This window comes from Periophthalmus magnuspinnatus, chromosome 10 (assembly GCF_009829125.3).
Source record: "Periophthalmus magnuspinnatus isolate fPerMag1 chromosome 10, fPerMag1.2.pri, whole genome shotgun sequence".
In the NCBI taxonomy this organism is placed as follows: domain Eukaryota; kingdom Metazoa; phylum Chordata; class Actinopteri; order Gobiiformes; family Gobiidae; genus Periophthalmus; species Periophthalmus magnuspinnatus.
In genome coordinates, this window is record NC_047135.1 from 26256532 (window position 1) to 26276646 (window position 20115).

Sequence of the window (20115 nt, forward strand, 5' to 3'; positions counted from 1 at the left end):
TACCATTGTTATTGCACAAGTTATAACAAGTCATACTTTAAAATATAGTTCCAGAGGGGCTTGGCAGATCTTCGGGCATTTATTAAACCTAGTATTCCAGCATAAGGACACACCATTATTTGAGCACTAATCAGGATGTGAGGTCATTTCCAAGAGCAGTATAGATGCGCATGTTGCTTCATTATTCTGGCCTTGATGATTACTGAGGGCTCCCATGGGGGACAAGGTAATTGAGCCTGTGTTATCTTATATATAAAGCACAGGTCAAAGGTCAAAGTGCTGCATATAATTCAGCCCACTCCATGAGGTCGCACTCGCGGTGGGAAACCAGCCGCTCCATCCATCTTGGATAAAGTTGATTGGTCCGTGGTCAGCAGTCCAAGTATTAGGAAAGGTTGGAGTGTAATATAATCGCAGAACAAGAAATACATTGTGTTCTAATGTGAGAGGGAGAAAAGAGGCATGAACTCAGTTGGGTTGGTTTGGGGTCCCGCTCTCTTTAATAATAAAATCATTGTGATAATCGTAATAAAAATTCACTTTTGCTTTGTCCAATTCTAAAAGTTACGCAAACATATTACATCTTTACAGAATGGTCAGTGAAAATGCTAATGCTAACTATGTGTGTTTGTGTGTTAATTTTGCATAAAGGACATATAGTAGTTCGACAACAGTTAAATCACTGTTATATGACTCCACTGTGGGACTCTACATAGACTAGATAGTAAGACTAAAAACTACATAAGGCGTGGCTGTTCATTTCATTAATTAAGTGTGAATTCATTAGCGCTATTAATAAATTGTATATCTTATTATGTTATGTTATGTTTACTATTGCATGCAACCATAAAATGACCATTGAAATGAGAAACTTGAAACTTCAGAATTCAAACTGTGATTTTTATGTTCTAATGTGAATTTATGTGCGTTTTTGTTGTGGTCACTTCACGTTCACATGATGTCACTTTATTGTATTTGGAATCCTATCTGCATTTCTACTCTGAGTGATATCACAATATTAATGAATCTTGTGCATTTTCTCCAGTCACATGTCTTACATTGTCTTCATTGCTGGATACTTACCCTAAATACTCTTTGACCTTCGCAGTACTTGACTATTACTCTCCTGTGACCTGCCATCAACTTTTTTTTTTGTTCACTTTTCCTTTTTGGGTGTATTTTTGTTGCATTAATCCCGTAGATCAGGTGGGTTTTGTCAACGTGTTAAACTTTAATACTTTGGGTCATTTATCTTTACTGTAGAGCCCGAGTTCTGTCAGCGACCAGACGAGCCATTTCCTCATTTGGGTTTTTTTTTGGGGGGGGGGTAGCGTAGAGAGCGGTGCAGAAGAGAAAGAAAAAATATAAGAAGGTGGGGAAGGGGGGGAGGTTGAAGGGGTTGGGGGTGCTCGACATTTAATGAAATCCTGATGCGCAAGAGGGGAGAGTGACTACGGGGAGAGAGGGGGGGTGATCACAAAGGTCGCGACACCATACCATCCCCACACACACACACACACACACACACACACCAAAAAAAAAGCGCTGCGTCTCCGGAGAGGTGCCTTCAGTTAGTCATTTATTTTTCTCTTGTTTTACGCACGGGTTGAAGCTTGTAAAGGATCGTGGGGGCTTCATAGGGGAACAGCGCAGTGCCCAAGTGGTCGAGGATAAAATTGCAGGTGATTAATTTGTGGAAAGGCCCCCCTGGACTTCGGTGCGCTCACACAAAAGCATTCGTCTTCATTTGCCAAAGATATGTACAATGACATGAGAAAACAGGGCTGGGGTGCGTGCGTGCGTGAGTCCAGTTTTGCTTTGCTCTTTGCTTTTTTATTGCATTTAAAAGGGTTGTAAATCATAAAAGGAAGTCAGCCTATTTGTTCATTGCAGTTTGGGAGAAAGCAAAATGAGTGGCAGTGCTGTCTTGCAAACCAAATATAAAGCAATGTTTGTGAAATTATATTAGTTTAGAGGCCAAATAAGAGTCAGGTTTGTGGAGATGCAAGCCAGCTCAGAGTGAGAACAAGACATGCTTTATTTTAGTATACTTTTGCACTAAAAAGTTATATTCTGTGGCTTTAAATACATAAATAAATAGTCCCCCATTTCAATTTGAATGTGTTTCCAGTCTCTAGTCCTCATCAACTTGTCCTATAGGTTATTTGCATTTAATGTGCATATTTATTTGACAGAGACACCTCAGACACTCAATAGACAAATTATATTATGCCTTTCATGTAAGATTTACTTATTTTTGATCATGACTCAAGATTAGGGTCTCTGCTTATGGTAGGTTTCCAACACTGAACTGTTTAAGTTTAACCTGATACACTAAAAAAAGCTAAATTGCAATATGAATTCTTAAATATATAAACCCTTAAAAAGACTTAAAAAATAAAAAGGGAGAGAAAAGTCATTTGGCTAAAACTGTTTTTAGGAGGGAATGAAAATAGTGGTGGCACATGTAATGACTGGAAAGATTGTGTTCCATCAAATACATGTTTACTGACAGAAAAGGGCCACCGCTCCACATAAAGTTGTATGTTTCTCACTAATATTTGTGCTGCTTCTGTTCTGTTATTTTACTTAAGTAGTTTCATTAATGCTTTTCCACATTGGCCCGTTGCCATGCACAATAGTAATTCCTGTATCCGATTCCAGCAGTGCTTCTGACCACTGGACTAATTACTCATTAATGAGACCAATCAGGAGTAGACAAAGGAGCATTGAGTGTGGGGCTGTGATCCTGCTTAAACCAGCAGATCATGTCAGGACCCTGAGGGAGCATCAGAACCAGTGTCTGCTTTGTGGAGGGAGGGGGACAAAACTGCATCGCTGCTCATTTTAGTGGTTTGATACATTATTTTCATACCCCTTCGGAAACCACTTTATTTGAAACCAATCTGGGCTCATGTAAATGTCATGTGTTTCCACTCTCTGTAAATTATGTGTAATTATTTTTTTTTATTTGACTGTTACGGCATTATGGATATTAGTATGAAATTGTGTTTATTCTTTCTACTGGATCAATGTCTGTTTTGTGGAGGCATAGCTTTTTTGTTTTGTGACATGGGAGAATTGGGTCTGTTTTGAGTGGTTAAGTGCTTATTTAACAGAATGTAAATAAAAATAGTCTGTTTTGTTTTTTCTATGAAAAACAAAACAGAGTATTTTTATACATTTTTTATTTACATTTTATTTACATATATATATATCCATGTCCATTCCATTAAAATATTTATGTTAATATAAAGCAAATCAATTAGATTTGATATGATCTATTAAATATGTACGTTCATTGAATGTTATTAAACAATAATATATGCATAATATAAGCTATTTATTTAGGATCACCGTTTCATTTTATTTTGTTTGAGAGAAATATATTCTGTTTGATGGAGGACAGTTGAGAAGCCAGCTATAGAATGACCATAATAACTGCTGCTAATTTTAGGTCAATTCCAAGTACTCATAACTAATCAGCGTGCCAATGTGAAGGAATGCTTTGGATAGACGACAGAAGCCAATCAGAAGTAATCACGTCATAACGCAGCAGCCGTAAACAGAGCGTGACGCCGCCGTGAGGATGAACACCTGCGCGCGGGCAGTGCACGAGCTGATGGAGCCACTTCAAACTGTGCAGAGGACACCTGCCTCACCACCGCTGTGACGCGAGAGGAATAGGATATGTGGCTCGTTATAGAGGCGCGCGCTCTCCCTCACGCGCACGGAGCAGGTGGAACAAGCTGAAAAACAGGAAGCATGGGGCTGGGACGTTCTAGTGGGCATATTTGTTTATCTACGTGTGCGCGTATGCGTGTCTATGTGTACGTTATTTCTGTCTTATTTTGATCATCATTCTGTGCATGTTGTTCTCTGTTTCCTCGTGAATACACGTTGTATTATTGTCCTTACAGCTCATCTCATCTTCCATCTTACGCTGCTTACATTGAGAGACTTTAGTTGTATCTCTTTTGGTCTCCCATATTCACATTAAGCTTCTATGTCCCTGACCCAGCGGTAAAACCGGCCAAACAGGCCCCATGCGCCCGCGCCCAGGTCACAGACGCAGCGCCGCGGCCCGGACCGGGGTCCAGAGCGCACAGCTCCCGGAGGCTCTCACAGCTGTGTGGACTCATTTAACGCAGCGACACGCTGCGCACTGTCCGCACACAGACTGGGTACTACAGTATTTAATTATTGTCCTGATGCAAAATAATAATAATAAAAAAAATAAAAGCAATTGTGTACATAGAACGTGAATAAAATCTGTTCATTATGGTGTCCAGGAACATGCAATAAAATGCATCCCTTAAAAAAATAATAAAATCTTATTCCTCGTTATGATAGTCATATTTGTTCATTTATTTATTTAGATTATTAATAGGCTTGTTGTGGCGAACACAATTATACATTTTAACGTAGAGGACTATGATTATAATCAGGGCCTAGACGATTTGAAGGCAAAACTTATTCTGTATTTTAGTAATAAAAATATCACATTGTCAGTATGTCTCTATTTTATTATTTATTTTATTTTAGATCATGTGCACATTATATATTTGTTTATATATTTTCTTTTAATGGGCCCAAAATGAATGCAAAGTTGCAAACAATGAATAGGCCTACATTCATGAATAAATATTTAAAATAAAATCTAAATGCTTTTGCTTAATATAAAGGTGCACACTATTTTGCATCCACCTGCCCTTTGACGTCTTGAGCGGATTAACGTGGATAAACCAAATAAAAATAACACAACCGAATGTAATATGCTATTTGGCCGTGTAAGTGTCCAGCGAACATTAGACAGTGGGTATCCATAACAGCAGTCTCTCTCTTTGGCTACGGTGCGTTAATGTAGTGATTAATGGCTGACCTTTGCTGGGCACTCTCGCTGTTTGTGGAGCCTCACACTATCGTTGTTTGGCCTTTGAGATTTTCGGAAGGAGGAACGGCGCATAAAAGACTCTAATTGATTATAAATGCTGCAGAAAAATAAACTCTACCGGTGCAGGGCCTTTGCCTTTGAAGGGGAGCAGGCCTCTGATAGGAGCTAACGGCGAGGCGTATCATCCAATTAAAACCCGTCTGGAGCGCTGATGGATGATGTCAGCTGTTCTGTTTCTAATTAACGTTTAAATTAAGGCACGAGAAAGAATGAAAAAAAAAATCTACGACCCCAAAGCTTATTGGAGGAGCTGCGGTATATGATCAGAGCAGAGCGCACGGATGGAATAAAAAAATAAATAATAGTGGGTTGTTATCGTAATAAAAAATATCCCAAGTTATTTGAGCTTGCTTAAATTTGAATTTATTTTGTGCGATTTTCTTGCAATTACAATGTATGGATATCTAAAATAAGCATATGGACTAATCTTTCATAGTTCATTTTTTATTATATGCGTAAAATGTATTAAAATGATCCATAAAGTCAAATCGGGTTCATCTTTAAGTACACATAACCCAGGTCTGCAGTGCTTGTGTTGGGTGCGCGATGGACCCAGCCCACTCCAGTCCCCGTGCACGATGCCGGACCTCCAGGGCGCCTAATAGAATGTCCTACTGTTTTAGATCTCTGTCCCTAAACCAGTGTCACCATATGCTGCTGTTGGCACCGATGCGCACTGCTGCCGTATCCAAAGTGCGCACAAGACGACAGGACTGGTTTACCAAACACAATACGCATATCGGATTTCATAAGGTATTTTATATGTACCCCTGATAAAACAGAGCTTGTCTAATCCGATGGACAACTGTATCCTTTTCTTTTCGTGTTTACCTTTGCAAAACCCTAACGGCGCCATGTGGAAATAGATGTGTTAATTGTGTCACGACTGTAAAAAAAATAACTAAACAAAATCACGTTTGTTTCCACCAAAAGGTTGACGTACCTGTACGTGCTCCATTTCCATCCTAATTTGAGGTTTAGATTCCAGCTCCCTCCTGCGCGTGCTGCGTTTATGCCGGGAGACGTGGCCACGAGTCAATGCCCTGGTGCTCAGAAGTGTGTTACCTGCAGGACATATCAAGAAAAAAGGACAACGATGTGAAATGTACTGACTTTAAGATGCCCAGTGAAGACAGAAACACATTTATTCTGCAGTTGTTTCAGTAATTGAGAATTAACATTTGATTTTTTTCGATTTACAAACAGGTGTGCATGAGGTAGAAATGGCTGTGAAGCTACATTAAAAAAACAAAACAAAATATTGATATTTCTTATTGCTAAAATAACAGTTTAAACCAATAATTTGACCTTGGACACAGTGGAAGAAAATTATTTAAATTGGTGAAAGCTAACATAATATTACATGTTCGGACCCGAAAATAAAGCAAGAAAAATACAATTGTAAATCGTATTTATTTAAAACACTGTAGTATTTTTAATGTCAGTTCAAACAATTGGCCGTGATTTTTATATCTTTTATAACAGCGATATTATGCTAACAACGTGAGGCAAAAGAACATAATAAAAGTGTAAATCTATCAGCTGCAATAATGTACACGCATGAACACTGTACTTATTCCAATGACCATGTGTTCTGGAGCCCGGTTCCCTCATACTGCGCCTCTGACGCTCAGTGCGTAATTACGCATTACCATGACCAGGACGGACATTAAAGTTTTTCCTCAGTCAGTCTCCTCGTCGCTCGTGGCTGTAGCATGTTTAACTGGGCTTTCTGTTTGCAGCGGAACGCGCCAACAGCGGGACACGCGCACGCACGCACACAAACATCCAGAAGCGTGAGACTCCTCCTCTCCCTCACGTCCAATTAGTTCCTAGACTCCGGCCCTTTAAGACGCAGCAGCGGGTCAGCAACTAGTCTACTGTTTCTCTAATTGAACTTCGCCCAATCAACAGGAACTCGTTAGCGGTGGCTCCTCTCCTCCGCGCTGCTTGGTCGGGACAGCCTTTTACCCCATTGGAAGCACTCTCCCCTCCACAGTGGGACACCTCCTAAACCGCTACATGGAGCTCTGAACGGGGCACTGAAGGGATACCGCTTGTTCCCAAACTCCGCTCGAAGCATGGTCGTCGTGAGTTGGGTTTAAACTTGTCTCCAGGAGAATTACGACGCTTGTGGGTACGTCGGGGGCGAACTTTTTTGCGAGTGTTTGGGGACTGCGATGACCTCCAGCAAAGACATGAAGGCAGGGTCTGTGTTGCAATCCAGTGGCGAGGAGCGGAGAGCGAGGGCGCCGTTGGATCAGCTGCCCCCGCCGGCCAACTCCAACAAGCCGCTGACGCCTTTCAGCATTGAGGACATTCTGAACAAGCCCTCGGTCAAAAAGTCAGCGGTCAGTATCTGTCCGCCGCGCGTCCTCGAGAAAGTGACGGCACCAAACGCACCGAGGAACGGCATCAGCACGCCCTCGTCCCCGCTCTGTGCGCTGGAGGAACTGGCGAGCAAGACTTTCAAAGGCCTGGAAGTGAGCGTGATCCAGGCAGCAGAAGGTACACTTTTATGACTTGTATGTGACTTTTATGAATAAATACACACATCTCACGTTTTGCTGCACGTCTGGTTACGAAATAATGCGCGATAATGTACAAAATTAGCGCATCTTTATTTTTTTTTCCATTAAAATGAATATGCTTGTAAATGCAATAAGTAAAATGATAGGATTTATGGGGAAAAGCCTCCTCAACACTCCATAAAAGCGATATTAAAATATGACAGTACTCTGTAAATGTTGTTAAATCGTTATTGGTGCGCTGTGGTGAGTAAAAGTAAACATTTAACTAAAATAAAGTTATAGAAAATAAAACCACTGCCTTAAATCTGGCTATAAATTACGCACGGGTTTAATTGGGTTTCGTCACCAAAAATGTAATGGACATTTTAGTTATAACTAAAAAAGAGGACGCAGGCAGAGTCACGCTGTTAAATGGAGTTTGATTAATTGACGTTTATCGCATGAGTCATCAGACCATTCACATAAATATGATGTATTATTTGAAAAGCACACGAGAAGAATGGGCCTACAGAGCTCTCCAAGGGGCATTTGGTTTGGGCAAAACAAAACAAAAAACCTGTCAAGAATTTTAATAACCATATGCTTTTTAAAAATTGAAAAGCAACACATCAGTTCTTGTGTTAGGCTAAACGTTTATTTTTTATTATTGTTGCAAAACTGGATTCTATATAGAGAGTTATGAAATTCGTACAAAATTAAAACACACTGTAAAATGTTTATTACTATAGCTGAACAAAACAGGTTATTACTTTTACAGATTATATTATTATTATTATTCCTTATATTTGTAGATCAACTCAAATTTTGGTTATAAAACAAATACACCAGATGTAAACAGAAGAGCACAGTGTTATTAGTGTACTTTGACTGTATATTACTCTGGTTGACTGTGGCTCTCCTGCAGGACGTGAACATGTAAACTCATTCGGCCAAAGACAGAGCTCAAAGAAGAGGAGAAAGTCCCGAACAGCTTTCACCAACCACCAGATCTACGAGCTGGAGAAGCGCTTCCTGTACCAGAAGTACCTGTCTCCAGCCGACCGAGACCAGATAGCGCAGCAGCTGGGCCTCTCCAACGCACAGGTCATCACATGGTTCCAGAACCGCCGCGCCAAGCTCAAACGAGATCTGGAGGAGATGAAAGCCGACGTGGAGTCACTAAAGAAGCTGACCCCACAGACTCTGCAGAAGTTAGTGACCATGGAGAGTCTGGAGGAGCAGGCTCAGGGCGCAGCGTCTCCGAGCGTGTCCCCCACGTCTCCTCAGGGACACGGCGCCTTCCCGCAGTCCCCCTCCTCCTCCAGAGACCACACCACGGACGAGTTCTCGGAGGACGACGAGGAGATAGAGGTGGACGATTGAAAACTCTGGCCACGTGATGGCTATTGAGAAGGTCAAACGGGGGCATTTTCTTCCCAAACTTTTGCACGGATATTGTCACAGAGGAGAATACATAGAGACTGTTGGATATCCCTTTTCAGTTATTCTAATTTATTCTTTGGACTCGCAGGTCTCATCTGTGGAGTTACCTGCCCCTTTTGAACTGAAGAGACACAGTGACATTCGGCCTCTAATGGTTTATACGCGTGTCTTCGTATGGATGAATCCAAGTACGGTTACGCGCCACTTTTTAGCGTAAAGTGGCACGCGCAGAGACCCTTTTAGTACAACTGCACACGTGTCTAGGTTTTGTACATAGCCCCTATAATAATTTTATTGTAACATTCTATTTAATCAGCATCTATGTAAATAAAGCTTCTATCATATTTCAAGACACTTTGGTCAAACTGCTTAATTTTACGCAATGTTTTTTTCTCAACTAAAACTACACATTGAATAGAAATTGGTGGCTAAAATAATAGATTCTTTATTGTGGTGAAGCTAAACGTGCGACTTGACATAAAGGGTTTTGATAGAGACAAAGGCAGTTAGACAGAACAATTGTGCCAAAAGGCGCACAAGAATCTGCGGTGAGAATGGCTCCTTTAACTTAACCAGGCCGTTGACTTAACCAGGTTGTTGTATTCATATGACAGTGGACAGGCCAGTGATCCTGTGTAGTGGGAGGTGAAACTTGGGCCCATCTCAATGCCTGACCCCTGCTTTGAGCCGTGGAGTGGCATGACTTCAATTAGCAGCTTTCTCTTCATTCTTTTAGTGCGCCTTCAATTCATCTTGTCTCGGCCGGCTTGAGAAAAGCTTGCGGCCGGCCCAGTGCCATATGTTTTCCTCCTTGTGTCCTTAACACAACTAGTGGACGTGATTGATTAGCCAGGCCCGCCCTTCGCCTCACGTAAAAACAGCTTGAAGCGAGCGCGGGGCAATAATGGCACGCATCTGCCGCTCTGTGCACGCCGCGTTTGCAGAGAAAGTGTCCCCATGAATAGCAAATGGGCCACCGCGAGGTGTTATGAATAACGCTCAATGGGAAGCGCCATTTGGGGACGTTTTGTTGGGTTTAGCGCGTGTGTGTTTGGGTTAATGTGTAAGCGTCCAGTCACACAGGACTTTTGTAAATATAGGCCTATACTGCAAACATGGCGTCAAGAAACAGAGCTGCCATGATGACGTTTGAAAAGCACCACACACAACACATTCTGTTTGTTAAGCTTCATTTGATACAGGCTCTTTGGATCTTTTAGGCTCGTTTAACACTTAATTGATCCACAAGGGAAATTAATTGGAAATACTCTAACATATATATATATATATATATATATATATATATATATATATATATATATATATATATATATATATATATATATATATATATATATATATATATATATATATATATATATATATATATATATATATATATATATATATATATATATATATATATATATATACACACACACATACACACACACAAACATTTATAAACAATTCAAGAAGCAAAAGATGCATTTCAAAACCAGCAATTAACACATTTATAGTTTATAGGCCTTAGAGAATCAGAATTTAAAAGATAAGACAGAAGAGCCTTTATTTGTTCTCAGTGCTGCAATGCAACAACAGAATAGAAAAATGCAATAAAAAATGTAGATCAAATTTAAAATAGACTCATTCATCCCCAAAGGGAAATTCTTTTGGTCACAGACATGTGGCCGACAGCAGAATGAATATGACAGGTGTAAATGTTGTCATTTCCATCATCTATTTGAAGACACAGATTTCAGAGTGTTACAGAAAACACTTTTGCAAACACATTGTAAATAAGCCTTCCAAAATGTTGGCTTTTATTGTGGCGTCAACGACGCCACAATTTTTTTTTTTTTTCTTTTTTTATGTTTGGCCTTAGGTTTAAGATTTTATCATAATTTTTAAGTAGAACTAAGTAAGTAAAACTTCTGTTTCTTGTTAATTTAATTTAATTTAACATAACCTTTGACTAAATCTGTTGCAACAATAAAAATTTATATTATACATTATTTGTTAAGACCATATAGAATATACAATTGCAACTGCAAAACAAGAGGTTTATACATCACTAGAGTTATTTTACATTTTTATTCATCTCAGAAAATATAAAGTGTATGGAAAACTTTGTTGAAATGGCTCTAAAAGCTGAGACCAAAGTATGGTGCGGGGGCCGCTGTGGGGGCGGAGGAGCGGCAGACTGGGACACAACAGAAGTAATGGGGTGGAATGGAGAGGGTTGAAAAGTCAAGTAGCCTTTTTATTGTGCCACTTTGGAGCAGCAGCTTGACCAGGACACACAAGTTACACAGCAAGAAATGTGGCCTGTTTCCATCTGTTTACAGTGTTTAAACTGGCATTGGACGGGCACTTTTAAGAAATCGACATTTAAACACTGTGACTTTGAATACAACATTTTGAAATTTCTGGGGCAAATAAACTTACCATAAAAAAGTAAACAAAGTCACGTAGACACTGCAAATTACAATTTTGAAGTTACTTTTGTTAACTATAAAGATTAATGAATTAACCAGTTTAAAAAATAAAAAAAAATGTACAATTTACTATCAATTTTTTTTTTTTTTTTTTTACTTTCTTGAAATAACTAAAATAAAACTGGAAAACGTCTAATGCAAGTGAGCAAATGCGGTTTTTTGTTTTTGTTTTTTTTTTGGTTTTTTTTTTGCATTGTTGCATTACATGATTACATTGTAGGACATTGAGTGTGCATTGCAGTTTATATGAACCATAAAAGGTCCTGCACTTGTTTTTTGGGGTTGGTTTTTTTTTTTTGTTTTTTTGTTTTTTTCATGCTGCTGCAGAAAACTTTATATTTGGCCACATATGCAATTCAAAAATAGCAAAAGTCTACAAAATTACTGTGACTTTGGAGATTTTGCCATAACACAATATCACCTTGTACAGCATATCTTTGTCTGCATCACAATATTACACTGCAGGCTCACAGTAGTAATCAAAGCAGATGAGAGTGAGAGTGGAGATGGCCCAGAGGTCACTGCTTCAGGGGAGTTCTGTTACTCCCAGAGATCCTGCCGGGAGAGAGGCTTTGGACCAGCACAACCAGGCACATGGAATACAGGGGAAAAGAATATCTGAAGGTCCAAAAATAGCTTGATTTGTCAAAAACACATACACATCATATTCCATGTTATTATCCAGTCATCAAAAATCTAAAATTATGTTATATTTTGCCTCAAATCACACAAAATGCAGGCCTGAGAAAAAAACAATAGGCCTCCTGATTTTTATTTATTATTATTATTTTTTTTTTTGAATTTTATTGTTACTAGTCTCATAATTTGTGTATCAGAATATTCAAATAAGCTCTGCTTGTATAAATAGTATATGTTTGTGTGTACTTGCCGTCAAGGCCTCACGTGACATCAAACAGTGACAGGTTTTAACTGTTAACCCTCCACAAGAGCGGACTGAACGTCATTTTAGTGCTTTAAGAAAGAACAACTGCGCCCTCTTGTGGCAAGTTATAACCATTTCAGTTCTATTTTCTTTACAGTGGAGGTCAGGACATTTATTTGAACAGTTCAGCTACAGCCACTCTACATTCAACTCAATTTTATTTATAAAGCACATTTAGAAACAACTTCAGCTGCCCAATATATTTTTCATATATATAAAAAAAATTTTGCTATACATTATGAGCAAAAAGTGTAGTTTACTTGAGACAAAAAGAGCAGCAAACTGGGACATAACTGGAGGTAGGCCTACAACGTTGGCAACAAAAAACTTGGGCTGCTTCTTTAAAACATATAGGCTATGGAGGTCTTCATAATTTGCGCTAATGTTTTTGATACCCTGAAAAATGCAACGCTTAGCAAATTCTTTGTAAACCATGTTTTACTATTATGGGGAAAAAATCTGACACTCAGGTCCTGTAAGCGGAAGTGGGCGTGCAGTTAAGCAATTTTTTTACTCAACACTTGATGTTGACTGCTACAAACCCTTTCCTCATCTTATTTTTGTTTGTACTGAGGGGACAGAGCAGGCTCATAATGTAGAACAATAATAAGAAAAGTAATACAAGCATAAGTATATATTTGATTGTCCAAAATTGCCCTATAAGAATCAAATGCATTATCGGAGTTTAGTAGACACCCAGGCAAAAAAATAGTTTCACATTTTCAAATTTATTTTCAAAAATACAAAATGAGGAAAATAAGTCTATGTACACAAACACTATTAAAATAGAATATTAATTGTACAAAATATGTACAGCTGCACACACTAAAGCCAGTCCTATCTGGCCCTTTTGTCCTTTATGGTGTAATGAAGAACTAACGGCTGGGCCTGCAACACACAAGCAGCAGAATTAGAGCAAAGTTATTCTCTATTACATGTGTCAAAATGTTAACAATGTAGGGCAACGCAGTGAGGAAAATATGATACTCAAAAAAAAAATATATAATTCAACACAATACTGTCAATCAAATTAAAACTAAAATATAAATCTACAATGTATAAACAAAACAAACAATTGTAGTAAGTGTGATGTACTTCATTTGTAGCAATTCAGATATTGTGCGACCCTCAAAAAAATGTATGGAGTTTGCTGGTACCTTGCCAAACCAATGTGAGAGCCATAGCCGCTTCATGGTCATATGATCAGGCAGAGACTCGTTATTGAACAACATCTGGACCTGAGGGATCAGGAGACCACACACAGACATCAGTAGAAGCCCTTCATACAGTTAAACTAGCTACTTCGGTCATCTGGAATTCTCTCATACATTTTATACTTTCAAACTTTCCAAAGTAGGATTTAGTTGAACAGAATCTCCATAACATACAGTTGATGGTAAATTACTTGGAAGAGAATAATATGCTATACTTTTAATATTTAATATTTAAAAATTGTATTAAACTTTTCAGGTGGAGGGTAAGCCACTTGTTTGACCCTATAGACATGTCATTGCTTTGCCTTGAATGTTTCACAGTATGGCATTCAGCATGTCCATCTCCATGGAGACAAGCAGGTTGATGCTTTTCAAGATACTTTCTTTTAGCAATAACAACACCTGTAATAGAATTACTGAAAGATGGACACGTTTAATCCTAAACTCTGGAACATTCCAGCAGAAGCAAGTGGCAAACATCCCACCAAAGTTACATAATGCATCTTTAAATAGCATTTCCCCATTGCCATTATCACATGAATTTATAAGATTCAGCACATGATTGGAACATAACACTTATAACTTTAATTATGAACAATATAATATCATATTTCCAACAGTAACTCACTTGATGTTTTTCTACATTTAGTCGATGCCCCAGCACTTTCCGTAAGTGTCTAACCTCTGCTCGCACCGAACACCGAACAAACTTCTGCTGCAAAGACAAAAAAACAAGAAATTATTAAGCTAAGTTACTAGATGCTAATGCATTATACTGTACACACTATAAATCACAAGAACTCACACATTTATATACCATTGTATGCAGACGACATCAGAACATTCTATAGGCCAATAATATTCAACCTGATCATTTCTTGGACTAGACCAAGAAATTGCTTAAATTCATGTGTTAACGTTTTATGTAAAAATACTATCCAATCAATAGGGAAATCTAGCTCCTGGCCCCATCTGGGAGTATGACATCACATTCTAGGATCTGAAAACCACCCATAATCTACCCAATGAGAGTGGTATGTAGCTGCTACCGTATGGCACCTGTTTGGTATAAAGCTCCCCTAAAATCAGTGAAAGTTCAGAGGGGGCGCGTTTCTCTCCTGTTACACATGGATTTACAAGGACACAAACCACAGCTACCACTGCATGGTTTCAGTCCCCACTGATGCATTACACAGCCCCGAATCATTTTATGTTTCCTCCTCCATACAGCGTGGAGAGCATGTCTTTATATGCCCACATGGAATGTCAAATCTATGTTACACAAGCAAAAAATATCAAGACCATATTCAAGTAAATATGCAGGTTTAGAACTGGAGTTAAACAAGTTCTGTAAGTGTAATTATCGCCTTCACCAGATGGGCTGAGATTTGTGGTCCTTATGTTTAAATAAAGACATGATGATATTTGCATACCCATAAAAGACAAATGCAGTTATGATTACAGCAATATGAATGTATGAAACTTGTCCTGCCTCAACGGGAATTTAACTTCCAAGGTGATACAGAACCCCACAAGCTTTCTCTAAACACACAGTGATTCCTATTATTTAGACAGCAACAAAAATATACCTTGGAAGTAATACATTTTTATTGTCATGTTTACTTTACTTTATTTGAACACCGTTACCACTACTTGACTGACTCAGTAGTACAGTTGTATCTCTCAGTCTAAAATCTCAAAACAAAAACAAAACATTTGTTGAAGAACAGTGCTCTCTGCTGGCAGACCAGGGCCTTGCAGCAGAGTAGTCAGATGATATTATGTAATCCTGTACACAGGCCCACAAGTGTGACGGTCATATTACTCACATTTAGTCATGGACAAAGAAAAGTGACAGCAGAGACGGCTCTCACATCAACAATGTTATGGATTTATGCTCACGACAGGAATCTAAAGCCAACAGATGTTTTGACCCAGACTACTCATTACACTGCACTTACGCAAGCCTGTATCTTGTGACCCATGTAAGGAAACTAAACCAGTAGCAGCGGTAAACAAGGGTTATTACTTGTTGTAATTGAGTAAAGTGCGTTTATAGTAACCTGCCTGTTTTTCACTTCATATTTCTGAGAAAACAGTACTTTAGTGTGGAGTGATTATATGCCTGAATGGTGCGCATGTTCCACTTATCCCTGTCTGTTGTGGGAATGAGGCTTCAGCTGAGTTGCGCTCTGGCTGCAGTACATGTCACTGAGCCATGTATTTGCTTAGCAGTCAAGGGCAGAAAAGAGCTTGTTAAAGTGGAAAATGCCTCCCCTAGAGACACACTTCTGGCCAAAGCAGCCAGCTCAATATTTCAGAGAATAAACAGTGTAAAAGTGCTGTTATAGTGTTGATGCTTACCTGCAGAGTAAGTTTCGTCTTATCTTTTCCAGCGAGTGATGAACTGTGAAGATAAAAAGTGTTTTGTGTGTATAGTATTATGTGCATTTGATTAGATAACATCTAGGCAGCATTACAAACAAATGAGGCATTCATAATACCAAACCATCCATCAGAATACTTACTTAAGTCTTTCTAAACACAAAGAGACCTGCTCGTCGTATCTGTAGAAATGGGCTTTGGAGTGGTCGAAGCTTGTGTATGGCAAACCTGTGGCATCTGGGACAGAATCTACAGACAGAAGAACATAGAGTTACACTACAGCTTCTGGTTTGGATTACAGTACCAAATACTGGCATCCATTTACTATTATAAAAGGTGCACTGTGCCCTGTTATTGCTTTCATGGTATTACATTAAACTTATCCATCTCAAATTTATTCAATTACAGATGTTCTTAATTGGTGTACTGTGGATCCTTACTGGCAACTTACTTGGGGGGGGGAAATGTACCTCGTGTGTACATGTTTAGTAAGTAGGAAAACAAAGAGAACCCATCACACACTCTACTAGAGCATTCACGTTTATCACGTTTGATATTTGTGAATTCTATAAAGAAAGTAATGGTGACTTGAGAACTCAAGTAAAGATATAACATGTAAAAGACTCACACTTCACATCACATGAAAGGAATGTGAAACTCTGAAAAAGTCACATTTTCCTTTTTTGGATAGTTCAGTCTCAAATCCCCATCATCAAAAGCATTGCTTTTCCAGCTTTCCAACAAGCACTCAAACAGGAAAAGGAAACAGTTGCACACACATTCATACAGTAGAGTACACAAACTTGAGAAGAGGCATTAGAAATGTCTTGCCAAAGGACACATGGCATATATATTCTTATCTACTTATTCTTCCTTCTCATCATGGATTGGAATGCTTACACACTTTTTTTTTTCTATTTGCACTTTAACACCTGCCGTTTCATTTCCCCTCCATGAGATAAATAAAGTTCTATCTTTCCATTTGAATTTTTCTACATTTTTATACATTTTATAGTGGAGGTCTAATGTTGTTCTTGTGGTTATTTCGGTAAGGACGTGGTCTTAAAACTATGTGAGTCCCTGCATTAGAAAAAGTGTAGAGAAGCAACTTTAAGGTTATACAAGTATGAGATACAAGTATATGAATACTATAGTTATCATTTGGAATTAAAGAATAGTGATTTACCATCCCCTGCAGGTTGAATGACTCGTTCTAAACCGCGTGACTGATAAAACTCCTTTATTCTTTTGTCTTCACCTGTTAATAAATGAACAGACATCTTGTTAGGTTTCAGAGAATTACAGACTGTCAGATTGAGTAGGCGTTTCAGTGTGGGACATACTCTCTTGAAGTCCAGGCACCAGTTTGTAGACTATATCTTGCATAACTCGGTCCAGTTTGAGGTTGAGTAAAGGCTGTGTTTCGTGGATCTTGATGTTGCACATGGGGCAATATTTACTTGTTTGAAGATATTTTACAATACAACTTTTACAGACTAGAAACATAAAGAGAAGACAAAGAAAACTGGATAATAAATATTATGCATATGATTGGCTGTTATTGTTCCCTCTCCATACTCACATGTATGCAAACACTCTGTAATAGTAGTGGCATCGATGAAATAGCCAGCGCAAAGGTAGCAAACAATGTGTTCATTTAGGTCCTTTATCTTCAGATTGACTTCCTCCTGAAAACAGATTAAATACACATGGTCTATAGATACAGTGATCACTTAGTCAGTACAACAGAGTTCTGTGTCATGTGTCATTTAAAGAACATAAACTCTTTCATTAACAAACAAGTTATCACAACTCCACAGTCCTTAATGTTGATATGACCACTCTGATGAGGAATACTGTATGCATTTTGGACGTGGGAATAGTTTATTTAATATTCAGAGGTCATATGCACCTGTGTGCACCTGCTGTTGACCTTTGACCCCTGCACGAGAATAGCAACATTGCAAAAGCTACAAGCAAAAATAATCAAGTGAAACCAAGTTAAGACATCGTGATCACCGTGGACCTGTGGGTGACCTCTGTACAGACACACGTCCCGGGACGGGACCCAACTGCAGTGGTACAGCGTTACAAACGTGTACTTCCCTGCGACTGCAGTGTGAAGCGTGAGATCAGAGTGAACAGTGAGATCTGAGTGAAGATCGGTGTAACGAGGCTACGGCTCATCCAGGCGCCCCTCGAATGAGTCCATAGGATACGTGCATTTTATAGGCTACATGCGAGAGAAGAAGTTTCGGATGGTCAGCACGTGTACTCCGCAAACATCCAGAGTAGAGTTTGCTGTAGACAAACTTCTGCAAATCAGTCGTATTTAAGTGCAGACCCAATGGTCCAGATACGCACTTCTCTGCACCACACGACTCCCCAGAGAAAGAAAGAAAGCAGCGAGCGCAGCGCTGCGCTCCGCGGACATCGCGAGTTGACAAACTCGCTGCTTCAAAGACACAAGCCTCAAATGTAGCCAAAAAACAAATCTAAGGTCAATACAGGACGAGATGTGGCGCAATGTGTTCAATTTAGTCGATTTGTGTTAGTATCTTTACTGTTGCAAAGAACAACACGGCTGCAGCCCGCCTCTCCGCATGCTTCAGCGCAGCTCAGCATCGCTCTCTCCATCACCGCGGAGACGAGCCCGCGGCGGCCGTTAAGCGAGCGCTTTTTTCTGGCTGTGCAGCTCTTAGAGCCCCCGGTCTGCATCTAGCCCCACAGCCTCAGCCCCGCTACCACCAGCACCCACCTCATTCCGCAGCGGGTCCAGCTTGTACACGGACTGGAGCTGGTTACGGAGCCGCATCGCTATGGCCATCGGACCTTGCTCCGCCATCTTTGGGAATTGTGCTTACTTCCGGGTAAACCGGACGTGCTGTTTTCAACGTGCCAAGGGGGCGCGCCAAGTGCTGATAACATGTGCACGAGGTAAATAAAGGAAACAAGAGGTAAATAAACACTTCCAGTATAAATAGATCAATGCACTAACACGGCAAAGATGATTCAGGCTATAACATGGTTTCATATTTCTTTGGTTGAACTTGTGACTTTGTGTTATGCAACTTGTTGGTGATGGTGGTGATTATAAAAATAGCACAGCCAAAGTCCCTGTAACAGTGCAGTTGTTGTAAATGTACGAGCCTATAGCCTCATCTGTTACATAATTGGGCTGATTTGAATGTACAGTGGGCCTAAGCCAGTCACACTTGTTTTTAACATAAACATACAGATGAAAGTGTAAGCTTGTGATTATCTTAAGTGCTTCCTGAGATATGTTTTCTATTGTTTGTTCAAGTAGAAGTCACAATTTCTCAAAAACAAAAGACTATTAGGCCAGTCTGTAAATAAATAAAGCCAGACTACTTCACTTTACTTAGTTACTTATTGACTAAATTGTGGTAGGCTTTAGCATCTGTAGCTTACAGAGCCTATTTTTGTTCCCTAAAATAAATTGCGTCTGTAATTTAAAAGAAACCACCTGTTTAGGTCAGTCTCTAGTTTGGACAATAGAGGGCACTGTAAGCACACATTTTTTGACATTGTTCTGCTATTGAATCAAGGGACATGAAACAAAGACCCTGCCAAAATGTTATTCTCTATGAATCTTTTGGATATTTCTCCACTTGAACCATGAAATCAAAATGTAAAGATTTAGTTGTTGTTTAATAGAAAATGACATGCATAGATTCAATAAGTGTCATTGGTGGGATTTCAAGCCTTTGCTGCAGTGACTGACAAAATGTTATAATATGATTGATTGACTGATTAATCTATCTATCTATCTATCTATCTATCTATCTATCTATCTATCTATCTATCTATCTATCTATCTATCTATCTATCTATCTATCTATCTATCTAGTAGTACTTATCAAATGAAAACTTGCTGACTTTTTTTCCACTTCCAGAAAAAAAAAAAAAAAAAAATTCCCAGAAATGTTTTTAAGTAATTGTGATTTAAAAATTTAAATATTAGTTTTTTTTTGCCTCTCCTGAAAAAGTTAGGAATTTCATATAGACTACACACCCAACCCTCCAAAGTGTTGACCATGAAGTTGTGGGCATAATTATAGGGCCATTGAAGTTGATGTTTTATGGTTTTAAGTGTGTGTTTTAACGTAACCCAATCCCTTGTGGTTGCAAACTTGTGATACATACG

At 39.1% G+C, this 20115-nt stretch overlaps 2 protein-coding genes across 2 annotated transcripts; one reads left to right on the forward strand and one right to left on the reverse strand.

The window, feature by feature from the left end:
• The first annotated feature begins 6667 nt into the window (after positions 1 to 6667).
• Positions 6668 to 9220, forward strand: lbx2 (ladybird homeobox 2). The gene is made up of 2 exons (XM_033974291.2): positions 6668 to 7462; positions 8390 to 9220. The coding sequence occupies exons 1-2, from the start codon at positions 7135 to 7137 to the stop codon at positions 8845 to 8847; spliced, it is 786 nt and encodes a 261-aa protein (XP_033830182.1). The 5' UTR covers positions 6668 to 7134; the 3' UTR covers positions 8848 to 9220.
• Positions 9221 to 13057: 3837 nt separating this feature from the next.
• Positions 13058 to 18842, reverse strand: pcgf1 (polycomb group ring finger 1). Its single transcript, XM_055224765.1, has 9 exons — positions 18706 to 18842; positions 17530 to 17635; positions 17291 to 17443; positions 17134 to 17205; positions 16091 to 16196; positions 15927 to 15969; positions 14191 to 14277; positions 13506 to 13586; positions 13058 to 13236 (listed from the first exon to the last, which is right to left on the reverse strand). The coding sequence occupies exons 1-9, from the start codon at positions 18790 to 18792 to the stop codon at positions 13186 to 13188; spliced, it is 786 nt and encodes a 261-aa protein (XP_055080740.1). The 5' UTR covers positions 18793 to 18842; the 3' UTR covers positions 13058 to 13185.
• Between the last annotated feature and the right edge of the window lie 1273 nt (positions 18843 to 20115).

Excerpts from the sequence above, each read along its gene's own strand:
- lbx2 (XM_033974291.2), top strand. The coding sequence starts at position 7,135 with ATGACCTCCAGCAAAGACATGAAGGCAGGGTCTGTGTTGCAATCCAGT. Across the intron at positions 7,463-8,389 it reads CGTGATCCAGGCAGCAGAAG|GACGTGAACATGTAAACTCA; the intron begins GTACACTTTTAT and ends GCTCTCCTGCAG.
- pcgf1 (XM_055224765.1), bottom strand. The coding sequence starts at position 18,792 with ATGGCGGAGCAAGGTCCGATGGCCATAGCGATGCGGCTCCGTAACCAG. Across the intron at positions 17,636-18,705 it reads TGGACCCGCTGCGGAATGAG|GAGGAAGTCAATCTGAAGAT; the intron begins GTGGGTGCTGGT and ends ATCTGTTTTCAG. Across the intron at positions 13,587-14,190 it reads TAAATGTAGAAAAACATCAA|GTCCAGATGTTGTTCAATAA; the intron begins GTGAGTTACTGT and ends CTGATCCCTCAG.